This window comes from Sinocyclocheilus grahami, unplaced genomic scaffold, assembly GCF_001515645.1.
Source record: "Sinocyclocheilus grahami isolate Dianchi unplaced genomic scaffold, SAMN03320097.WGS_v1.1 scaffold167.1, whole genome shotgun sequence".
In the NCBI taxonomy this organism is placed as follows: Eukaryota; Metazoa; Chordata; class Actinopteri; order Cypriniformes; family Cyprinidae; genus Sinocyclocheilus; species Sinocyclocheilus grahami.
Genome location: NW_015505346.1, coordinates 648,748 through 667,717, shown reverse-complemented (window position 1 = coordinate 667,717; position 18,970 = coordinate 648,748). Strand labels below are relative to the sequence as shown.

The following is an 18,970-nucleotide window of genomic DNA, read 5'->3' as shown; positions in this document are numbered from 1 at the left end:
ACGCTTGTGTGTGACGACAGCCAAAGCATGGAGCGGATGATTTCAACTGTTTGGCTGTGCTTTAGGGAATGTAATATGATCGAGGCAGATGCACTATCTGAGGGTCTGATGAAGACGGGGCCGCAGTGGGAGTAAATGTAGCTGTCGTTTGGTAAACGAGTACCATACCCAGCCACTGCTGAGAGCCCGTTGGCTTGTAAAGAATACACAGTACTAATATCTAAAAGAGGCAAATGGGAGAAATAGCGAAATTGAATCATTGACGGTTTATTGCTGTTATTATTATTCCTCCCCCACCCAACGGTTCCAGTTTCTGCTAGAGTTATCCTTATAAAACACACTCTCAAATGTCAATTCAATCAATTAAACACGCCAATAATACCACAAATGGCCAAAGCAAAACAGCACTTTAACAATCAGCATCATTCTGCATCAGTGGCACTGATGTTCCATTAAATACCCTTCTAATCATAGCTTTACAAACGCAGCCTCCTCCCAAAACGCAGAGGGCCGTGCTGAATGGCGGAAGCTTTGAGGATGGGATTTGAAGAGGCAGTTATCGAGCCTCTCTGGTTCGTGCTGAGACTCCCCCACCCAGCCACACATCAAGGCAATCAAGTGCATTAGCATATGCAAAATCCTATCACACAAAACATGGTTTGGATGCCATTTCCCAATAAACACGAATCTGCGCATGCCGGCAACATAATCACAGACGCGGGTGCCAAGTCGGTTTTGTGCTCAGACTTCGGCCTTTGCTTTCTTTATGACTATCATTACTGGAATTGCAATTATTATTTGGTTGCGCTTTTGTTTATTCTGTTCAGGACCAATTAGAATTTGTTAATTAAAATCTTAATGTCTCCTGCGACACACGGTAAATTAAAGTTAGCCATTGTTGTCGAACAATGCCGTCCCCTGTAGACAATGCAGTCCTGGAATAAACAAAAAGGCCATGGGAAGGAAGTCAAAGATATGGCCTGAATCAATCATCATTTCATCTGTTTACTTCAGTCTGGTACTATATCAATAAATGAAAAAGGTGAGATGCAAATTGCGATTCATTCGCTCTATTATTTTTGAGTCAATTTCTCTAGAATTAGAGGCAGATGCTGAGAGTTATTGTGAGGTAAACATAACCAGTGCAGGATGCCACCGCATTCCTCTGACCTAATTCCATAATTAACAGAGGTTTGAGACTAAGCAGAGGCATATTCACAGAGAGGAGCTGGAAACACTGTGCAGGCTGCTGCAAACACATATTCATCAATTCATTAGAGACTTTTACCCAAAGGTAAAATAATAATCACCGTTGATCATTCCTCACCTCGATTTGCATGATCTTCGGGAGCAATCTTTAATGCTCAGATGTGCAGAAAGTCGCACAAGCCAAGCTTTCTAAGAAACCCTTTATGACTTGTGATTTACATTAGGCGGATGAAATGTTCTCCCGCAGCACTCTGTGTATTTCCGCTTCTCTCAACCCATCAAACATTGCTGCCTAAAGCTACTGCATATCCACAGCAGGTATTAAAACACACAGTGAGAATGTGTGCCAGAATACTACAACGCATAAAAGGTGCTATGCTGGGAATCAAGTGTTACGCTGCCCTGCTGAGCGCTGGCCGACACTCTAAAACCAGGATGGAAACCACAGCCTTTCAAAACGAAATGCACAGTGCACAATAGAACAATAGTCTCAGATATTTCTCTCTCCTGAAGAATGATTGTTTATGTCAGTGAGTTCAGGTCTCCCGAATGTATGCTCCTCTGAAAGCAGAGGTTAAGAAAACAAGTAAATCATATATTTCCTATAGAATGACCGGCTTGACTGCTCTAGCACTTCCCTCGGTGGGTGATTTCCTCTGTCTAACGAGGCATTGTATTCTGGAGCTACGAGAGATGATTTGTTTATAGGCATTTTAAAGAGAGCCACAATAAAGTCCAAAGCTTCAGGGAGTCTTTAAAGAAACTGCACCCTCTCATCTGAATGGTATGTTTATGGCTTGGCAGGTAAAAAAGGAAAGCTGTGCATTTTATGCACATTCATTTAGTGAGTATGGAACAAATAACAATTTTTATCTCAGCTAATATCACCATTTTTATCTCAGCTAATATCACCATTTTTATCTCAGCTAATATCACCATTTTTATCTCAGCTAATATCACTTTTTTTTCATTATCAATTTTTTTATTTATTATTTATTTATTTAGACCACCTTCCAAAATAATTTGGTTAATATACTGTATGAAGAAGAATTTTTTTTTTAAATTATTTATACAGAACTGTATTAAACAATTCAATTAATTATGATAGTTAATACTACTAATGTTTAATAATAATATTTTAAATAATTAATTTCACATATACTTCTTAATTTTCATATATACATATACTTACAACAAACAAAACATTAATTTTAAAATAAAAGTATGAAATATTTAAATATTTTAATGAAAATTCACAGATATTTTACCAGAGATAAAGAGAAGCCACAATTCTGAGTGGCTTGATTGCTTTCCCAAGGCGGCTACAACACTATGACACTTATTATTAATAATAATCATAATTAACAAATATTATTAAACAGTATTGAATCAACTAAATAATTAAATAGTTGATTATCCAAACTTAAGGCTGAAGGTATATATGATCACAGGCATACATTTATCAGTAGTTAATTAATTCAAAAATGGCTCATTTAATCCACATTTAGATTCAGAAATATCTATTTTCTATCCAAGTTCTTTTCATACATCATTGTATTTATTTGAACTTTTCTGTTCCTGCATGTGCTGTGTCATTAGAGAGGTGGCGGCGGGAGAAATTGGCCGGCTGATTGGTGTTTTTCAGTCCCTAGAGAGAACAAAGGTTAAGTTAAATACCAGCGCACTGAATTATAGCAGAGCGAAATCTATTAGACAGGCCCCCTCATCCGTCAAAACTCAGTATGGACGACAAACGCCGCTGTAACCCTTCCGCTCTCCATTAAGTTTCCAGTACGCCCGGTCCCCAGGCAGGCCACCGCCAACACTGTCCCTCTGCTGAGTTACAGCTCTCCTGGGGCCGCTAGTTCATTTAAAAGCCTTTGTGGGGTGCCATTAATTCTGATAGATAGATATCACTAAACTGCTGAACAAACATCCTACTCAGTCATTTGCATACATTACAGTAATGGTGGAAAAAATAAAGCATTCCTACCGATAAGAGCTACGCGTATGAGCTACTCTGCCAGCATTTCACCAGTTATTTAGAGCGGTTTAAAGCAGAGGACTGTAATAACTATACAGTTTTAATGTATGCTGTTGTATCTTTTATGTATGAAAAGCTTTTGTGTAATGAAAAACTCCCCATCCTCACTGTGAATGCATTTATGAGGATATTCCAGCAATACAAACAACACATAATATCCATGCCTAAACTTAAAACAGGAGAAGGGGAAAAAAACTTACATTGTTAGCAGGTAGTGTGAATTATGATGCACAGGGATCTTTACTACTAATAACGGATTAAATAATGTATACGAGGCAGTGGGAGTCTATTTCTTTCATCCAAATACCCATAATGCATCTGCAACTACTCTCCCATAGCTGACCTAATAATTTAGACAAACACACTCTCGCATATACATGTTCATATTGCAAGAGGGAATATTGAGCAGTTGGTAATAAAAGCAAATTCCTTTATTTGACTCTAAAAACTAACCCTTATGCATATCAGGAGTTTATTTCTCTCTTGCAACAGTGCGCTCGGTGCATTCTCAAACCGGCCTTGATTTGCTGCCACAATCATTTCTATTTAATGGATCAATATATCAACGGTGCATCGCCATGTAAGCTAATAAATGCATATTTGTTCCAGAGTCTTAAGCGCCTTAATGTGAATCTAATATGATATTCCCATATTTGGTGAGATTTTTTAATATTGCAAAATGTCACCTCCACAGTTTCAGAGGGGTGTGAAATGTGTACCGCTATTATTACATCCAAAAAAAAGCTGACACCTACCTAGGCAAAATTCCTCTACCGCTCTCTCTCACGGCCTCCCTCTAGTTAAAGCCTTTTTATCTCATAAAATTTGGTACATAGTAGTTCATTCTCTCCTCCTATCTCGCTGGCAGGGCTCTAAATCTGCAGTCTGAGCTGCCATGAAAACTGAAAAGAAACAAATGTTCTGCATATGAAACGCCACAATCGTATTGTGTTGGGTCTCCCTGGAGCAGCAGAGAGTAAAAAAAAACAAACACAAACACACACACACACACACACACACACAGAATAGTGTGATTTCAGGGTAGATTAAATCAAATGGATCTCAAGGCTACAGTTCAGAAAAAAGGAAGAAATCTGAAGATTCTGGCAGTGGCCACCTGGAGTAGTGTGATTTGGATGAGTATCTACAGGCAAAGAAAACACTGAAAACACTGTAACATCTGTCTTTTTTCCTCATTCACGCAAATTTCCTTTCCCAACCCGTTTAAACAAACCCTCAACAGCGAATGTTTTTAAAACACTTCCTGCACTGCGACTCTAAAATAGCGTCTGCACACTGTCAAAAGGTCACATTGAGGTCAAACTTATAAAAAGGCGACCAAGAAGCCTGTTGCTATGGCGAGCAATGGAGCATATCTAGCAGAAAGCTCGCACACACCCAACCACCTCCATGTTCACAAATTCAATCATTCCTTCTATAACATCTAGCCTGCTGTCCACAATGGCCGAGTGAAACAGCTTTCGGCCTCCTTTAGCTCAGTGACAATGTCTGCCCTGTCATCCGCAAAAGAGCTAGCGCAGCTGTGTTTGAATGTGCTGTCAGTCAGCATCTTTGCAGCCGGGCTCCGACGCCTCTGAAAACGAGTCACGACTGGTGCACAATGAGGGTGGAGCAGTTCCCTTTCAGCCAAGGCTCTCTCACTCACTTTTTTTCCTCTGCTGCTAAGAAACCCCTCTCGAATCATCAAATGGACGTGACTGAATTCAGCTTAGGCTGTGCGCCGGCTCTGATGACAGATCAGGTGAGACAGGGACGAGATGCGGCCGCGCTTGCACTCAGGGCCCGGTTGGCTTTTACAATCCTCCGGGGACACAGTGAGGCCCCGTCGCTGCCGCAGTGGATCCGTGCCTCTCCATTTCCCCTCACTCAAGTTCCAATCCTCACCGAGTCCTGCTAATCAATACTGTCACTAAGGCCACAGAGGTATTCTGGCTTGTTTTTTCATGCCGCACTGCAGTCGAGAGCAGCTCATTGTTTTTAAATCATACAAACCTAAGCAGCCCTTTTTGACTCGGAGCAGATTTTTAATGCGTGCCGGGGCTATTACTCTTATGCCACCCAAAGTGCCGTGTAAGCCCCCCATAAATCTTAACGTTAAGCTCGTGAACAAAGAGCTAAAATAAGGTTAACTGCTGTCTTTCCTGTGCTTGGGGAACATATGGGAAGACTCTCAGACTTGACAAGTCATTGATTAATGGTTCTTACTTGTAGTTAATAACACCACTGAGGAACGGCGGGAATCACAGCGGGAATATAAAAGTCAGGCTGTCGCTCAGAACCGGCACGAAAGTCAAACTTCCCTAAATCAGCACCATTTGGCTCTGTTTTGGCTCGCATAAACATTCACATGTCAGAAAGCAAAAGTCAAACAAGTGTATAACTTCCTCACTTCGTAGAGTCTGAGAAGTGCTGTGGCATCTAATTCGATTTGAGGGCAGCGTTTCTGTTATCGAAATGGGAGAGGTGCTTTGAGAGCTGATAGCCCTCAGAAAGTTGGAGAGAGGGGGCCTGTGGCTGGTCAGCAGATGAAATCAGCATGGGGTTATAAGTGTAGAAGGCTAAGAAGCCCTCCATTAGAGTCTGTGGGGAGAAAGTTGTGCAGTATAAATAGCACCCAAGCTGAACTCCCTTTGGAGAGCCTGAGAGACGAGGAGAACGCTGATAAACATCTCACTTTGAGACAGCCTATCCAAGCCTATCCAGTATTTTTGTCTTGTTTTGTTAACCATCCCTAAAACAAGATAAATTTACTTAAGCCAAACTGTGAAAATAAGGCTTGTTTTCAGTTAATATATTTCATTTTTTTTCTTATTTAATTCTTATTCCAGGTTTTTTTTTTCTTTTCTTGTTGTATAAACCTAATATGTCTATATTTATTATTAAACAGATTAAATCAAAATATAATTTCTGAAAACAAGGACATTTAACAATTAATTTGTTTTATAGGTGTTATACATATAAATACGTATACATATACGCTGCTATTCAAAAGTCTGAGGTCAAATGAATACCTTTATAGAGCAAAAATATATCAAATTAAAAACAAATGACAGTAATGACATTTATAATGCTACAAAACTGTGTTTTTCCCCCAATTTTTTCTTATAATTTCTATAATTATATAAGAAATGTTTCCTAAGCACTAAATTAACAGAATGATTTGACAGAATGACACTGAAGACCGGCTGCAGTAAATTCAGCTTTGCCATCACAGGAATACATTACATTTTAAAATAGACTTAAAATAGAAAAGAAAAATTAAAATCAGATAATTACAGCTTTTGCTGATCACATAAGAAATCTTACTGACCTCAAACTTTTGAATCCCTAAATGTTTGTAGTTAGAAAATGGAAAACAAAACCAAAATACTGATTAAGAATTATTATTATTTTTCATAGCTTACTGGGAAAGGGACCTCAGCACCTCATTCTAGCATAGAAGCCTACAAAACTTTTTAGCATAGGAGACAAAAGTAGTAAATGTGCTCAAAGGATATCGACATTTTGTCAACAAACTTATCCTGCTTGTCATCAGTCTTGGGGAAGTTCTGGATGTCGTTCTCCAGCCTCTGAATATGCCGTTCCATTGTGTCCAGGCTGGCTTTCAGGATTTGGGCAGATACTGTGAAAGGCAGATAAATAAACAAACAAACAAACAATAGGTTATGGGTATGTTGATTAATTTGTGGCCAAAGAAAGAATTATAGTGTGATCCAAGACAAAACAATTGGATCCAATTTTTTTCATTTGAAACGACTCTTGAGTCTATGAGTTCACGCCTAATTGTACTGAGCCACAGTGTACAGTTGGGCTTTATTACATGTTATTGTATGTATTTATTAATTTATTTTAAGTGTCTCAGTTTTTTTTCTCCTATACTGTGTAGGCGGTATTTGCCTGCCTACTTCATACTGTTTGATGAACTCCAGTGCTCTTATTTAAAATTCAACATCTTGACAAGCATATTAAGCCCAGCACCTAACTCAGCCCTCAGAAATCTTTGGCTATGAAGTCTGTTAAACACTGCACTGAAGTTACTGTCAAAGGGTTTCTATATCAACTTTTAAACTCTGGAGACTTTGATCAGTGACAATATTACTTGAGGCAACGCATGCCACATTTAATACTGATAAATAATCATGCATGAAGCATATAGAAATAATGATTCAGGCAACTTCAGTTTGAATCATCACCCATTTACACCATTATAAAGTATGTAGAATAAAAAAAAGAAGAATACAAGTAAAAATGCAGAATGAAATGCTATTATAGTTTGTTTTGTTTTTTTGGGCTGAGAAGAAAAAAATATTAGTCAACAGAAACTATCAACCACTAATTTTTGGAATGAGGAAAAAGCAGTGCGCACATGAGTTGATCTATGTATATTTAGATCTAATGTAATGAATTGGAGTCTGGATGATATTGTAGTGATACCAAATGAAAGAATAACAAATGCAGTAACTTGCAGAACTACAATGATAATACAATGATCTAATGTTGTAATACAGCAAATAGTACACTAGTATAAAATGAACATATACCGTATTGACCGAATATAAGACGATGTTTTTTTCTTGGAAATGCATCTGAAAAAACGCTTATATTCAGGGTCTAGACTTTTTGACATGTCAATAATACACCCACAACAATAAGTGGCGCCAAATACGCATAAAACGAGTGTGCCATGAAATACGTAATGTAATGCGTGTTGTAAAGATCGCGAGTAAAAACAAAGAGAAAGAAAACCTTTCAGCTGCGTGAGTCGTGACTGTCACGTTTACCTGATGGGGCCAAACTCCCTTTGTGATTTTAAGATTTGAAGACTACAGTAAGATTTAACTTCTACTGTTAATAAGATTTTGGTAGGCTACTATTAGCCTAAATGTCCTAATTCAGATGGGCTACCTGTTTTTGTTTTTTTTATGGTATATCAAAAAGTTTATATATTTTTTAATGTGATTGTTGGTACATTTGACCAGTTTTTACCATACTTTCAAAGCAAAAATTAAAATAGGAAAAATATGCAATATGAAAATAATTGAAGACAAAATGTGTTTTACTGAGAAAAAACAAGATTTGTTTTTTAAAAAGCCTTTTTCCAAAAGGTACATCTGGAAAAAGGGGGTCGTCTTATAATCAGGGTCGTCTTATATTCGGGCCAATGCGGTAATATCAATATTAAAAAAATATATCATTTTCATAAAGAAAATATAAATTTTGCCCTTGAATTATCATTTGTTAAAATAAATAAATACACAAATTAATTAATTAATTTGAATATGCATATAATTCACAACCAACAACTTATGTAACTATAACTAATACGGTTAATTTATCCTTTCTAATTATTCAAATTGACTTTCTGTCTTGTTTTTCTTATCACCCTGTACTCGAGCGTATATTGGCTGGTCTGTGTTGTAAATCTTGCAGGTGTGCTCAGGTGGACAGGTGCACTGAAGTGATGCTGGAGTTGCTGACTGCGGCTGCTGTCCGGAGGCTGAGTGGCGTCAGCATGGGTTCAGCTTCATTAATCTCTACATAATCACTGTTTACTGCTCTCCATCTCTCTCTGAACTCACTGTAGTCCTTTCAAGTCTGGACTTCAAAGCGCCAGCAGTGTCTTAGGGGGATCAGTAGGGATGCGGACGCAGTCGTGGCGCCGTTTTGTGATTGGTGTATGGCTTTAGCTTTATTGATACACACGGAACGAATGATCACGGCACAAGAAGGTCTGTCTGAGAGGGTCAAAGCTCTGACTCAGAGACATGAGAGGCTTTGTATGGGTCTTAGAGTGGACAAACATTCTTCAAGAGGGTTGACGTGAGGACATTCTGAGTAAGCAACCCAGGTGCAGATTGCAGCTCATATAATAAGTACTTAATTATATCTAACACTGGGATGTCAAAAGTATCAACAGTTAAAAAAGAGGAAAACAATAATGTCACTAATCAATACACTGTATATACCATTTGTATTAATAAGGATATCTATCTATCCATCCATCCATGATGCTTTAAAATGATCAAAATTGACAGTAAAGACATGCATAATGTTAAAAATGTTTTCTATTTCAAACAAGTGCTGATCTTTAGAACTTTCTTTTTGTAAAAGAATCCTGAAAACAGCATCATAATTTCAACAAAAATATTATGCAGCTAACTGTTAACTGTTTCTTATAAATGATAATAAGAATTGTTTGTTGAGAAATGAAAAGAAAAGAAAAGAAAAGAATAATGTAGTAATGGCTCCTGAAAATTCAGCTTTACAGTCACATGAATAAATCACATTTTAAAATATACTTAAAATAGAAAAACATATTTTACATTGTAATAATATTTCACAATATTCTTGTTTCTACTGCATTTTTTATAAAAAAAAAAACACACACTTGCTAACACCAAACTTTTGAACAGTATTGTATAGTGCGCCTTACAATTTATTTAAGTCTTGTTAGCTTAGCTTTGGGATTCAATCTCTGTTATTTCCCGAGGTCAGTGCTAATAACATGTTTTTAACTTTTCCAACTCAACAATAAAGCCAAAATAGGAGGACACTGGGCAGTAGATACAAACAATTTAAAGGGTAGACTCCGTGTCATTAGTAGCATGCTGGAGGAAACCCACAACTGGGGATTTACTGTCCCCTAATCAAGGTTCACAAAGCCAAGGTTAACACGCTGTCTGAGGACAGGCCTTGTGAGAGAACAGAAGCAAGAATATCGAGCAAGAGGGCAAGGGCACAAGTTTAAGCTTTTTCAACGATGCTACAAGCTTGTCAGGCTGGTTTTAAAAGATAAAACACTGTTGGTTTAAAATACTCTGATGGCATGTTGCAATGATTTTTATAGGGGGTGAGCGAAAGAATTGTGGGCAGACAGATGATGGAGATGGATAGGCAAGATAGCGTAGTGTGTGCCTCTCTGGACCAGGTACTCGGGGAGCAGCAAGGGTGAGAAAAAGCCAGCTCTGAGTTCAGCTAATATAACAGCACTGACTCACTCATTTCACAGGCCTCGCCACTGATGAAATGCAAACACCAGGGACCAAAAGAAAAAATCTCAGCTCTGTTCCAAAACTGAGCATACATCCTTTGGAGGAAAATATTATTTAATTTCCTACAAAAATCCAAAGGCATTACTGACACCAAATTTTGAAGAGTAGTGTAAATAACAAACATACTTATAATTCAATCAACACCAAAAGTCTAATTAAAAAACAACCATTTAACCACATTTTTATGTGCTAAGGCATTTTAAGCCTATTATGGTGCCCCGCTTTGTGCCTGACAGGCTGATCATTAGCTAAGCTACATGCTAATGTCTAACTCTATTGGAGTGAGTGAAATCTCCCATGTGGAGCGCAAAAAGTGTGGCACGCAGATGTAATCAATCACTTCTGAGGGTTCATCTCTGACATCTCTGAAGCTGGTCCCTACATAGAAACCTTTCTATGTTCTGGCTAGACCCCATGTTTACCTCAAAATAAAATGATTTAGCACCACACTGTCACAGTTATGGACTGTTTGTCTCCCTCTGTGCCCATATTTGGTTATGTTCCTGTTCTTGTTTTGTCATTATTAGTTGATCCTCCTCACCTGTCTGTCCCTCGTTAGCATCCCTATATCAGTTGTATTCAGTTCAGTGTTTCTTTGTCCGGTATGCTGTTTCCCTATTATGGATTACCCTTATATGGATTATTAAAGACGGTTTACATCTTCTTTGTATTCGTGCGTCTCTCCTACACCACACAGTGACACACACAGCCTACGGAATCTATGAATAGATACTTCATTTCCCAGTGTGAGCACTTAAGAAATTAATTGCATAGTTTAATTACTACAATAAATAGGATAATGCCACGGTGTCCAGTACAATCAGGATTTTGAATGCTATTATAGCTATAAAAAAGTTGGAGTGGTAACAGTGTGTGGTACTGCATGTGGAAATTAATAGAAGAGAAAAATGTTAATATTTCTTTTGATGTTCCTCTGAAAGTATGGGCTCGTTATGGGTCAGTTTCTGCTTTTCAGCAATAAATTTGTTTGTCTCAGAAGCAGCTTTCCTCTTCTTAATAGAGAGCCCTGCTGGAAGCCCAAGCAGAATAAAACAGGCATCCTTTTGGGATATCATTAGTAAGATTAACAACAAAATAACACTGTTTACAGGGGACCAACACTGCCGCATTAATAACTTGAACATGCCATTTCACATGATCTGGAGGGGAGGGGAAAAAAGATAACCCTGAAAAAGATTCCCTGTCCTAGTCGCAGTAACCATTTCTGGGACGTGGCAATTTAAACTAATGACTGCTGTCTTGTGCTTCCATTGCACCCACCAACAGTGTGTGCTCGAACATTCGTCACCTCTTCAGGTTAACAAATATTTAGGCTATTGGCTAGTTTTCATTACCAAATATTCAAACCGCATGCAATTTTCACTTTGTTAGGGTACATTCAGTCTAGGCTCATTCCTGCATTCCATCTGTGCTATTTCTTTTTTTAGTCTATGTATAGTCTCTTCAAGGCCAGTCAATTCACTCAACTAAAACGGTATCATAAATAAAGCTGTTTCTTTATCTCAAATCATGTTATGTTGAAAACCTGCATGTGAATACCATCACAGCATGAGCTGAGATCTGAGTGAATTTAAAGATCAAGGACTCGACAGCATTAGTGTCCACTGTGATGCCATTACATAATAAGACAAACTCCTTGCTGGTTGGCTTCTTAAAGATTTACAGTCAGGGTTTAGTGGCTGCGAGCCCTGCCCTTATGTTCGGGCTTCCTCTGTGCAATATTCATTCTCAGAATCAGGGGACAGACGAGGACTATTTCATAAAGCCCCTTCCCGTCTCCTCTCGCCATAAACTGCCATGAAGTAACGTTGCTTGTCATAAAAAAGAAAGAAGATGCGCTTTGCAAAATACCAAATCATCAGCTGTAATGCCAAGGTGTCAGCGTTACTGTCAGCCATTTGTTGGAGGGCACCATTTCCATGTGAGATTTATAGATAAGGCATATCAATATTTCAATGCTGTAGCTGTGATGCTCGGATGATACAATGTGTATTGAGATTTATTTCGGAGCAGGATGCCCCAGTGTAGCATAAGGCATTTGAGATTTAAACAATCTCCACCAACAAAGGCAAACAAACCATATAACAAAAGACAAGGTCACCCGTGAACAACCATTAAGTGGTTTACAATAGAATTATTGCTTCTTTATCTTGCGTGAGGATTTGAATTACACAAGAGAGTTAATGCATGAATGAACGGACGGACAGTATGTATGCATCCATTAAATGTGTATGAATAAGACGCAGAGGAGGACGAGTGTGTGAGCGCTAGAGAGAGAGAGAGAGAGAGAGAGATGATGAGGTACCTAAAGAGGTTTATGCATGAAAGCTATGGTCCATCACTTGACATATGTACACCGATAATTGGCAGGAAAGTGGGAAACTTTCATTAAACTCCAATTAGACTGGAGTTCATTGCATTCATCCTGTACAAAAAGTTTGATGGGGAGAAGGAAGCAGAACAGGGTACAGCCAGATTACGTCTTTTAATTTGGTATGTAATGAGTTTGAGGCTCAGGAGACCCTTAAAATAAAGACGTTACAGATACCCAAACTATCCCCTCTCCAATTCTACCTTATTAACTTTAGAAGGTAAAATGTAGTTCTTCCAATAATGTCTCTTCACAACGAAAACATGCCTCTCGTTGGACAACCATCAACAGATGATTAACTTTAAAACATGTACTAAAACACACAACATCCTCACTGAAGCACATTGAGAGTTATTGATCTCCACATACAATAATAACCCCTAAACAAGCAAGCTACTTGTATTAGCATTAAACTGACAGACCTTACTGCAATTTTGAGGCTTTTCTATTTAGTTAATGGAAAGTGAAATCTTTTCAGTTTGTTTAGAAAACATTTGTGCATCTGCCAGCACTCCTTTGGCACTTAAGAATGAGTAAAGGTAATAGGGACAGACAGCACAGTAATGGCATATATTTGGCATATATACTTTAGCAGTACGGAAAGACAAAAGCATATCTACATCTTTACACAAGGGCCTTTCAGGTAGAACAAAAGAGCTCAGATCAAACTGCATAATGATATGCAATGCAATTGCTATCTTATGACTAATATGGCACGTTAAATGCTGAAACTTATTTTTTATTATTATTTTTATTTTTTAAATGAAGCAAATGTGAAAAAATATATTACAGGTAAAAATGTTAATAATAATAAAAATAATAATAATAATAACAACAACTGTTCAAACATTAATATCACTAAACACAGAAACCAAACAGTGTATAGTTTATGCAGAAATTAATTAATTCCTATGCAGAAAGAGTGCAAATCCACAATACATTTTGTGCTGAGCATAATTACTAGTCACCATCAATGGGGTGCTAATCGGATGGAGAGGGAAAAAAGCAACAAATCCTTTTACGTTCGCTCCATTTATTATTTTAATGTGTTTTCCTGAAATCCCTCACTTTGCAAATCATAATCAAGGATTTATTGACTGATTTGATCATTTGAGAGCTTCTGTACTCAACCTTAAAAACCTTAAGGTTGAAATATGCTTCAAAATGAGGCGCTAGCCACAGGAGATCCCAGCTGATGAAATAAAAATATTTCTGGATCATTAAGAGTAAATAAAAAGGGATAAAACAAAGACAACAAGGGCTCCGTGAGGAGGGGCACTCTAATACCACTGAATCCATTGTTAGTGAAATATAAACAATCCCCCACCACGTGACTCACTGCAAACTACTTCTAACATGCAACATTTGAAAGAAATGGATCAAACAACAAAACCCTAAAACCATAAGCAAATCCCATTTTCCCTTCTGAATGATGAGCAATTCTAGATTACCCATTCACATTCACGTCACATCAACTGCACACCTCATGCAATACAAACACTAGTGAGCTCCGTCTATGCTGGCCGCTGGCCATCAAGCGTGTGATTGGGAATCGTCGGCCTCTGTCCGCTCTCCTTAACGGATGCCCATTTTGGAGGAGAGGATTTGCCATACAGGAGCGGTGAGGCTGGAAATAAAAGTGATCTTTCTCTCCACAGCTTCCCTTAGGATCCTGTAAACAGCGCTGGCCAGGCGATAACGCCACTCTATTGTGAGAAGCTCCTTGGTTCAATGACATCCCTTCACAACCGAAGCTCTAAAAGGACCTGGATTGGATGCAATTACTTAGCCCAAACTGCAGACAGAGATTGACAGATAAAATGTGGAAGAAAAAAAAAACATATCCACAGGTCAGAGATCCAACCATTTTTCTGACCTGAAAGGGAGAAGTTTTTTTTTTTTTAAAGAAGTTTTTTTTTACAGCTATCTGTATCAAACATATGTAATTGCACTCATACACTTTAGAAAACATATTGCTCTTGGCAGCCGCTGTGACAACAGATAGCTGACACACGCATCTCAGAGGGACACACAAATGGAGCAAATTATAATGTATTTTGATATATGAGAAAGTTTAGACATCAACCCGAGGTGCTGACAATTCCCTGGGAGCAGAGAAGAAATCAGACTCGCACACAGAGAAAGGGAAAGAAGTTAGAGGTCTGCTACCCGACCCGAGCCCGACGGGTCCCACTAAGCCTCATTGCTTGTAGAGAGAGGCGCGCAGACGCAGGTTCACACACGCAACTTTCATCCCTCTCTCTCTCTTTCTCTCTCTGTCTCTCTCTCTCTCATTCAAATAAATGATATAATTAATTAATTCAAATAAATGCGATCTTACCGCACTGCTTATCTGTGTCTGATTTAAAGCAGGCCGAATGCTAACGAGCCTTAACTGACGAAAATGACCATAATTTGCACTATGAATTATCGTCTTGTCGTATACAACCATTCAAAAACTCGGCAGAATTTATGTGACCGCTGCACCTGATGTTCATAAACTTTTATAACTGGTAAGTGTTTTTTTTTTTTTTTTTTTGCCTTGTGAACTGGCCGAGCCTTAATGATTCTGTTTCTTTACATGTATTTGTTTACTGACCGTGGCATGCAATCGTTAAATACAGCATTTCTTTTTCTAAATTGGCTATTCGTTGTGGGGAAAAAAGATTTCGGGTTCGGGTCGGGTTCGGGCTCTAAATTGAACTGTGCCACTCGGGTCAGGTCGGGCTGGGTCAGACGATCTCGGGTACGGGTCGGGTTCGGGCTTCAGTTTAAAGCCTGTGCAGACCTCTAAAAGAAGTACAGAGGGCAAGCAGTAAAGAACAGGCCTATCGATCTTTGCCCTCAAGAAAAGAAAAGACCGAAAGCCTTTCAAGTTACATACATGTGTGACTTGTAATTCTTTTACAACACGCCACTGGGCAGAATCACAAAACTGTCTAACGAGCAGCGAGTGATACCAGTCACATCAGTCGCCCGGCTCCTGACAGCCCAAATAAACAACTACCTGGGTAGCTCCAGAGATTCACAGACGGAAAACAGAAAGCGATGAACCACTGACAGAGGAATACACCTTGAACAAGGTCTGTCTGGATATGGAGCCTCGGGGGACACTGAGGGAAGTCTGGGCTGTGCAGGTGCAGGGGGTAGAGGGAGTGGGTGGGCCATGTTTATGTGTTATGAATACCGGTGAACAGATTGTGGAGCTGGGGGATATTTATAGGTAAACACACACCTTTGTCCTCCACTGCTTCACTACCCACATGCCCTTGGGTGATCGTGCAAATACTAAGGGCGCTAGCACACTAGAACTCTGACAAAGCTTTTGACAAGTAGGGAAGTATAAGATGCATTTTGAGAGTCTGGAAAGAGCCGGGTTAGGTTGAAATTACTGGTAATACAGCACCTATATATTATATAGCTTGTATACAGCATATATATAATTTCACAACAACAACAACAACAACAACAAAAACCTAATATGATTAAAGCAATGTTTAAAACCAACATGTTCAAGAGAACATTAACAGTATGTATACAGTTCTAAAAAGCAATTTACACAATCATCTGAGTGAATTATGTTGTCCTTTTTAGAAAGAAAGAAAGAAAGAGATCAATAAAACCATAGATAAAATAACAACAGACAGATAAAATGATCGATAGAATGATTGAGCGACAGACAGAAAGACAGACAGACAGACAGACAGACAGATAGATAGATCGATAGATAGATGAAAAACTCAGAACCCAACACATTATGATACTAAACTATAACTCCTTCTTCAATCACTTTATATTTGTCTCTCCGCATCTGTAATGTACAAAGGAAATAGCATATTTGATTCTTAAGGGGAGGTAAGTTGATAGCATAAAATACCAGAGAGATTTTGAAAATGTTGCAGAATTTGTAGAGTGGGAGTTAGCTGCTTATTACTCCGCTAGAGTTCACAGATTAGCTTATTTGAAGGGAATTGTGGATCGGTATTCATAAAGTCTGATACAGACAGAGCAAGGAGGGCAGACACATCCATCACTGTTTGAACATCAACTTACTGTTTAATATCACCTCTCTGAACTCAGGCTAATGACCACGGCACAGAGTATATCTTGTAAAGGAATACTTTCATTGCAGAGAAGGATTTCAACTATTGGTATTTCTGAGATAATCGCACAAACTGCTTCTCAAGAGCGAAGCACACTGGGATAAATTAGAAAGAACCAGAGGCTAACTGAAACTGCTCTAGGTGAGAGAACGGTAGACAGGTTGACTTGTGTTTTCACACTCATTCACGGCTTCAAAGACATATGCTATCACATGGCGCATGCGACAGACCTTAAAGGGGCACAGTCCATCAGCTGAGTGACATTTCAGCGCAGAGGAAAGTTTCAGCTCTGTTTGTGAGGCTGATAAGCATGTGGATATAAGCATGTCTCCATAATGCAACGCAGGAAGGCAAGTCCATGAATAAAATATCAATATATGTGACATTCATACTGAACCTAGTGAAACACCTTTAGATTCTTGAAAAAAATACTAATAATTGCCAGAATCAGTGACAAAATATCTGCTCATACCAACTGTTCAGCATTTGCACAAACATGCAGCTCTTATTTGGATTTCATTTTCATGAATGTTTTAGAAATGAAGACAAAAAATGTGGAGGGATGGCATACAATTTTGAATGTTTCAAACTGCCATTTGCTTAAAAAAAAAAGTATTTTCAAGCTCTCTTACGTGCATATATTGTGCATGTCTCATTGTGCATGATTATCTGCAGCAATTTTGTCACTGCTCTTATTTCTAGCTCAACAGCTCCCTCTGTGAGAAACATCATGACCTGAGAGAGAACAGCTGCCCTTATTTGGTCACATTTAATATGAAGTTAACTGATACCTTTTGGGTTAAAAGAAACACCTCAAATATTCATATAAGAATCAAGTTTACAATTTAATCAGGTTCTGGAAACAAACAGACAAAAAGGCTTGGAGGTATAGATGTGGAGAGCTGATTTGAGCTGTTTCATGTGTGTAAGGACACACCTGACTTCCTTGACCATTTCCTAGCTTTGATTTAAGGCTGAATGAAGCCTCAGTTCATCATTGACACAGTTAATTCAAATAAATGAGAGGCATTGAAAACACACAGCCTCTAGTGTCAGAGTTCTTTGCTCTCGCTGCATAAATGTCCGCCATAGATAATCAATGAGGCTTTGTAATGAAGACTTTTGTTCATTGGGGAAGAGGCTTTTAGATGATCGGTCACACTGACTTTGTTCTGGATACAGGACTGGGTAAAACCCAAGAGTTATTTTTAGACACATGCAACAGCCCACAAAACACATGAAAGTGAATGCAGCAGCTAAACTGACCATGTTTACTAAATTCTGACTATTATTAAAACTATTAGATATTATTACACAGATCATTCTGGCCCTGAATGTTGATGCAGTGCTCTAGTCATAGCAAAATACATTGAAAAATACATGAAAATTGTCTTTTTCATGTAAATACATAAACTCTATATAAGAAACGCTGTGCATAGTAATGCAGGACAGACAGACAGACAGACAGATTATATGATAGATAGATTCATAAATTCAGTTCAACTGTTAAATGCTAAGTTGTTTTGTTTCACAAATAGATGGCTTTGTGTTTTCGTGACTCTTTTTCCTCATGAAACGATTCCATTTGCTGCCTCTGACCATTCACCCTCTTCGCAGTGAGCTCTGAGTCTCACGGTCCTGGAGGTATCTGGGAGAGAAATTACATTCGTGGCTTTGCTCTTTGTGTGTCTATTCCCTATCCAGTCCCAGTGCATCTCCGCGCGGTGCCACATGTACTGCATTCTGGCCTGCGCTCAGGCCTGCTGATTGCTGCGACTCTAGCTTGATTAATGGTGGATTTGAAATGAAAATGATCTATTCATCGGAGGTGTGAGGCAGTCTGCAGTCTTGATTGACTGTCGGCACAGGCCAAGGAGCCATGCTGGAGAGCTGGAGAGGTGTGCCATTAGAAGAGCAGATATCTCTCCACGCACACCATCAGTGATACAACTCGTGTGCAAAAGCAAAAGAGCTGCGATGGAAGTGCAATTTAAGGCAGCTTCAAGGACATTAGTCCCCGTTCAGACTTCCTGCTTTTGGGGGTGAGTGGGGTAAAGGCCGTCTGACTCTAATCTGAAATTAAACAGAGAGCACAGTCATCTCTGTCCGCTTTGTGGTCTGAATGCAGCTACTTATCGACACGCCGCTG

General features: G+C 38.8%; 1 protein-coding gene across 1 annotated transcript in view; it reads right to left on the bottom strand.

Annotated features, from left to right (window-relative positions):
* Positions 1-18,970, bottom strand: part of diaph2 (diaphanous-related formin 2) — a 329,306-nt gene that overhangs the window by 101,002 nt on the left and 209,334 nt on the right. Inside the window, exon 18 of the mRNA XM_016282860.1 lies at positions 6,772-6,896. Coding sequence (XP_016138346.1) covers positions 6,772-6,896 — 125 coding nt within the window. The remainder of the gene's footprint in view (positions 1-6,771; positions 6,897-18,970) is intronic.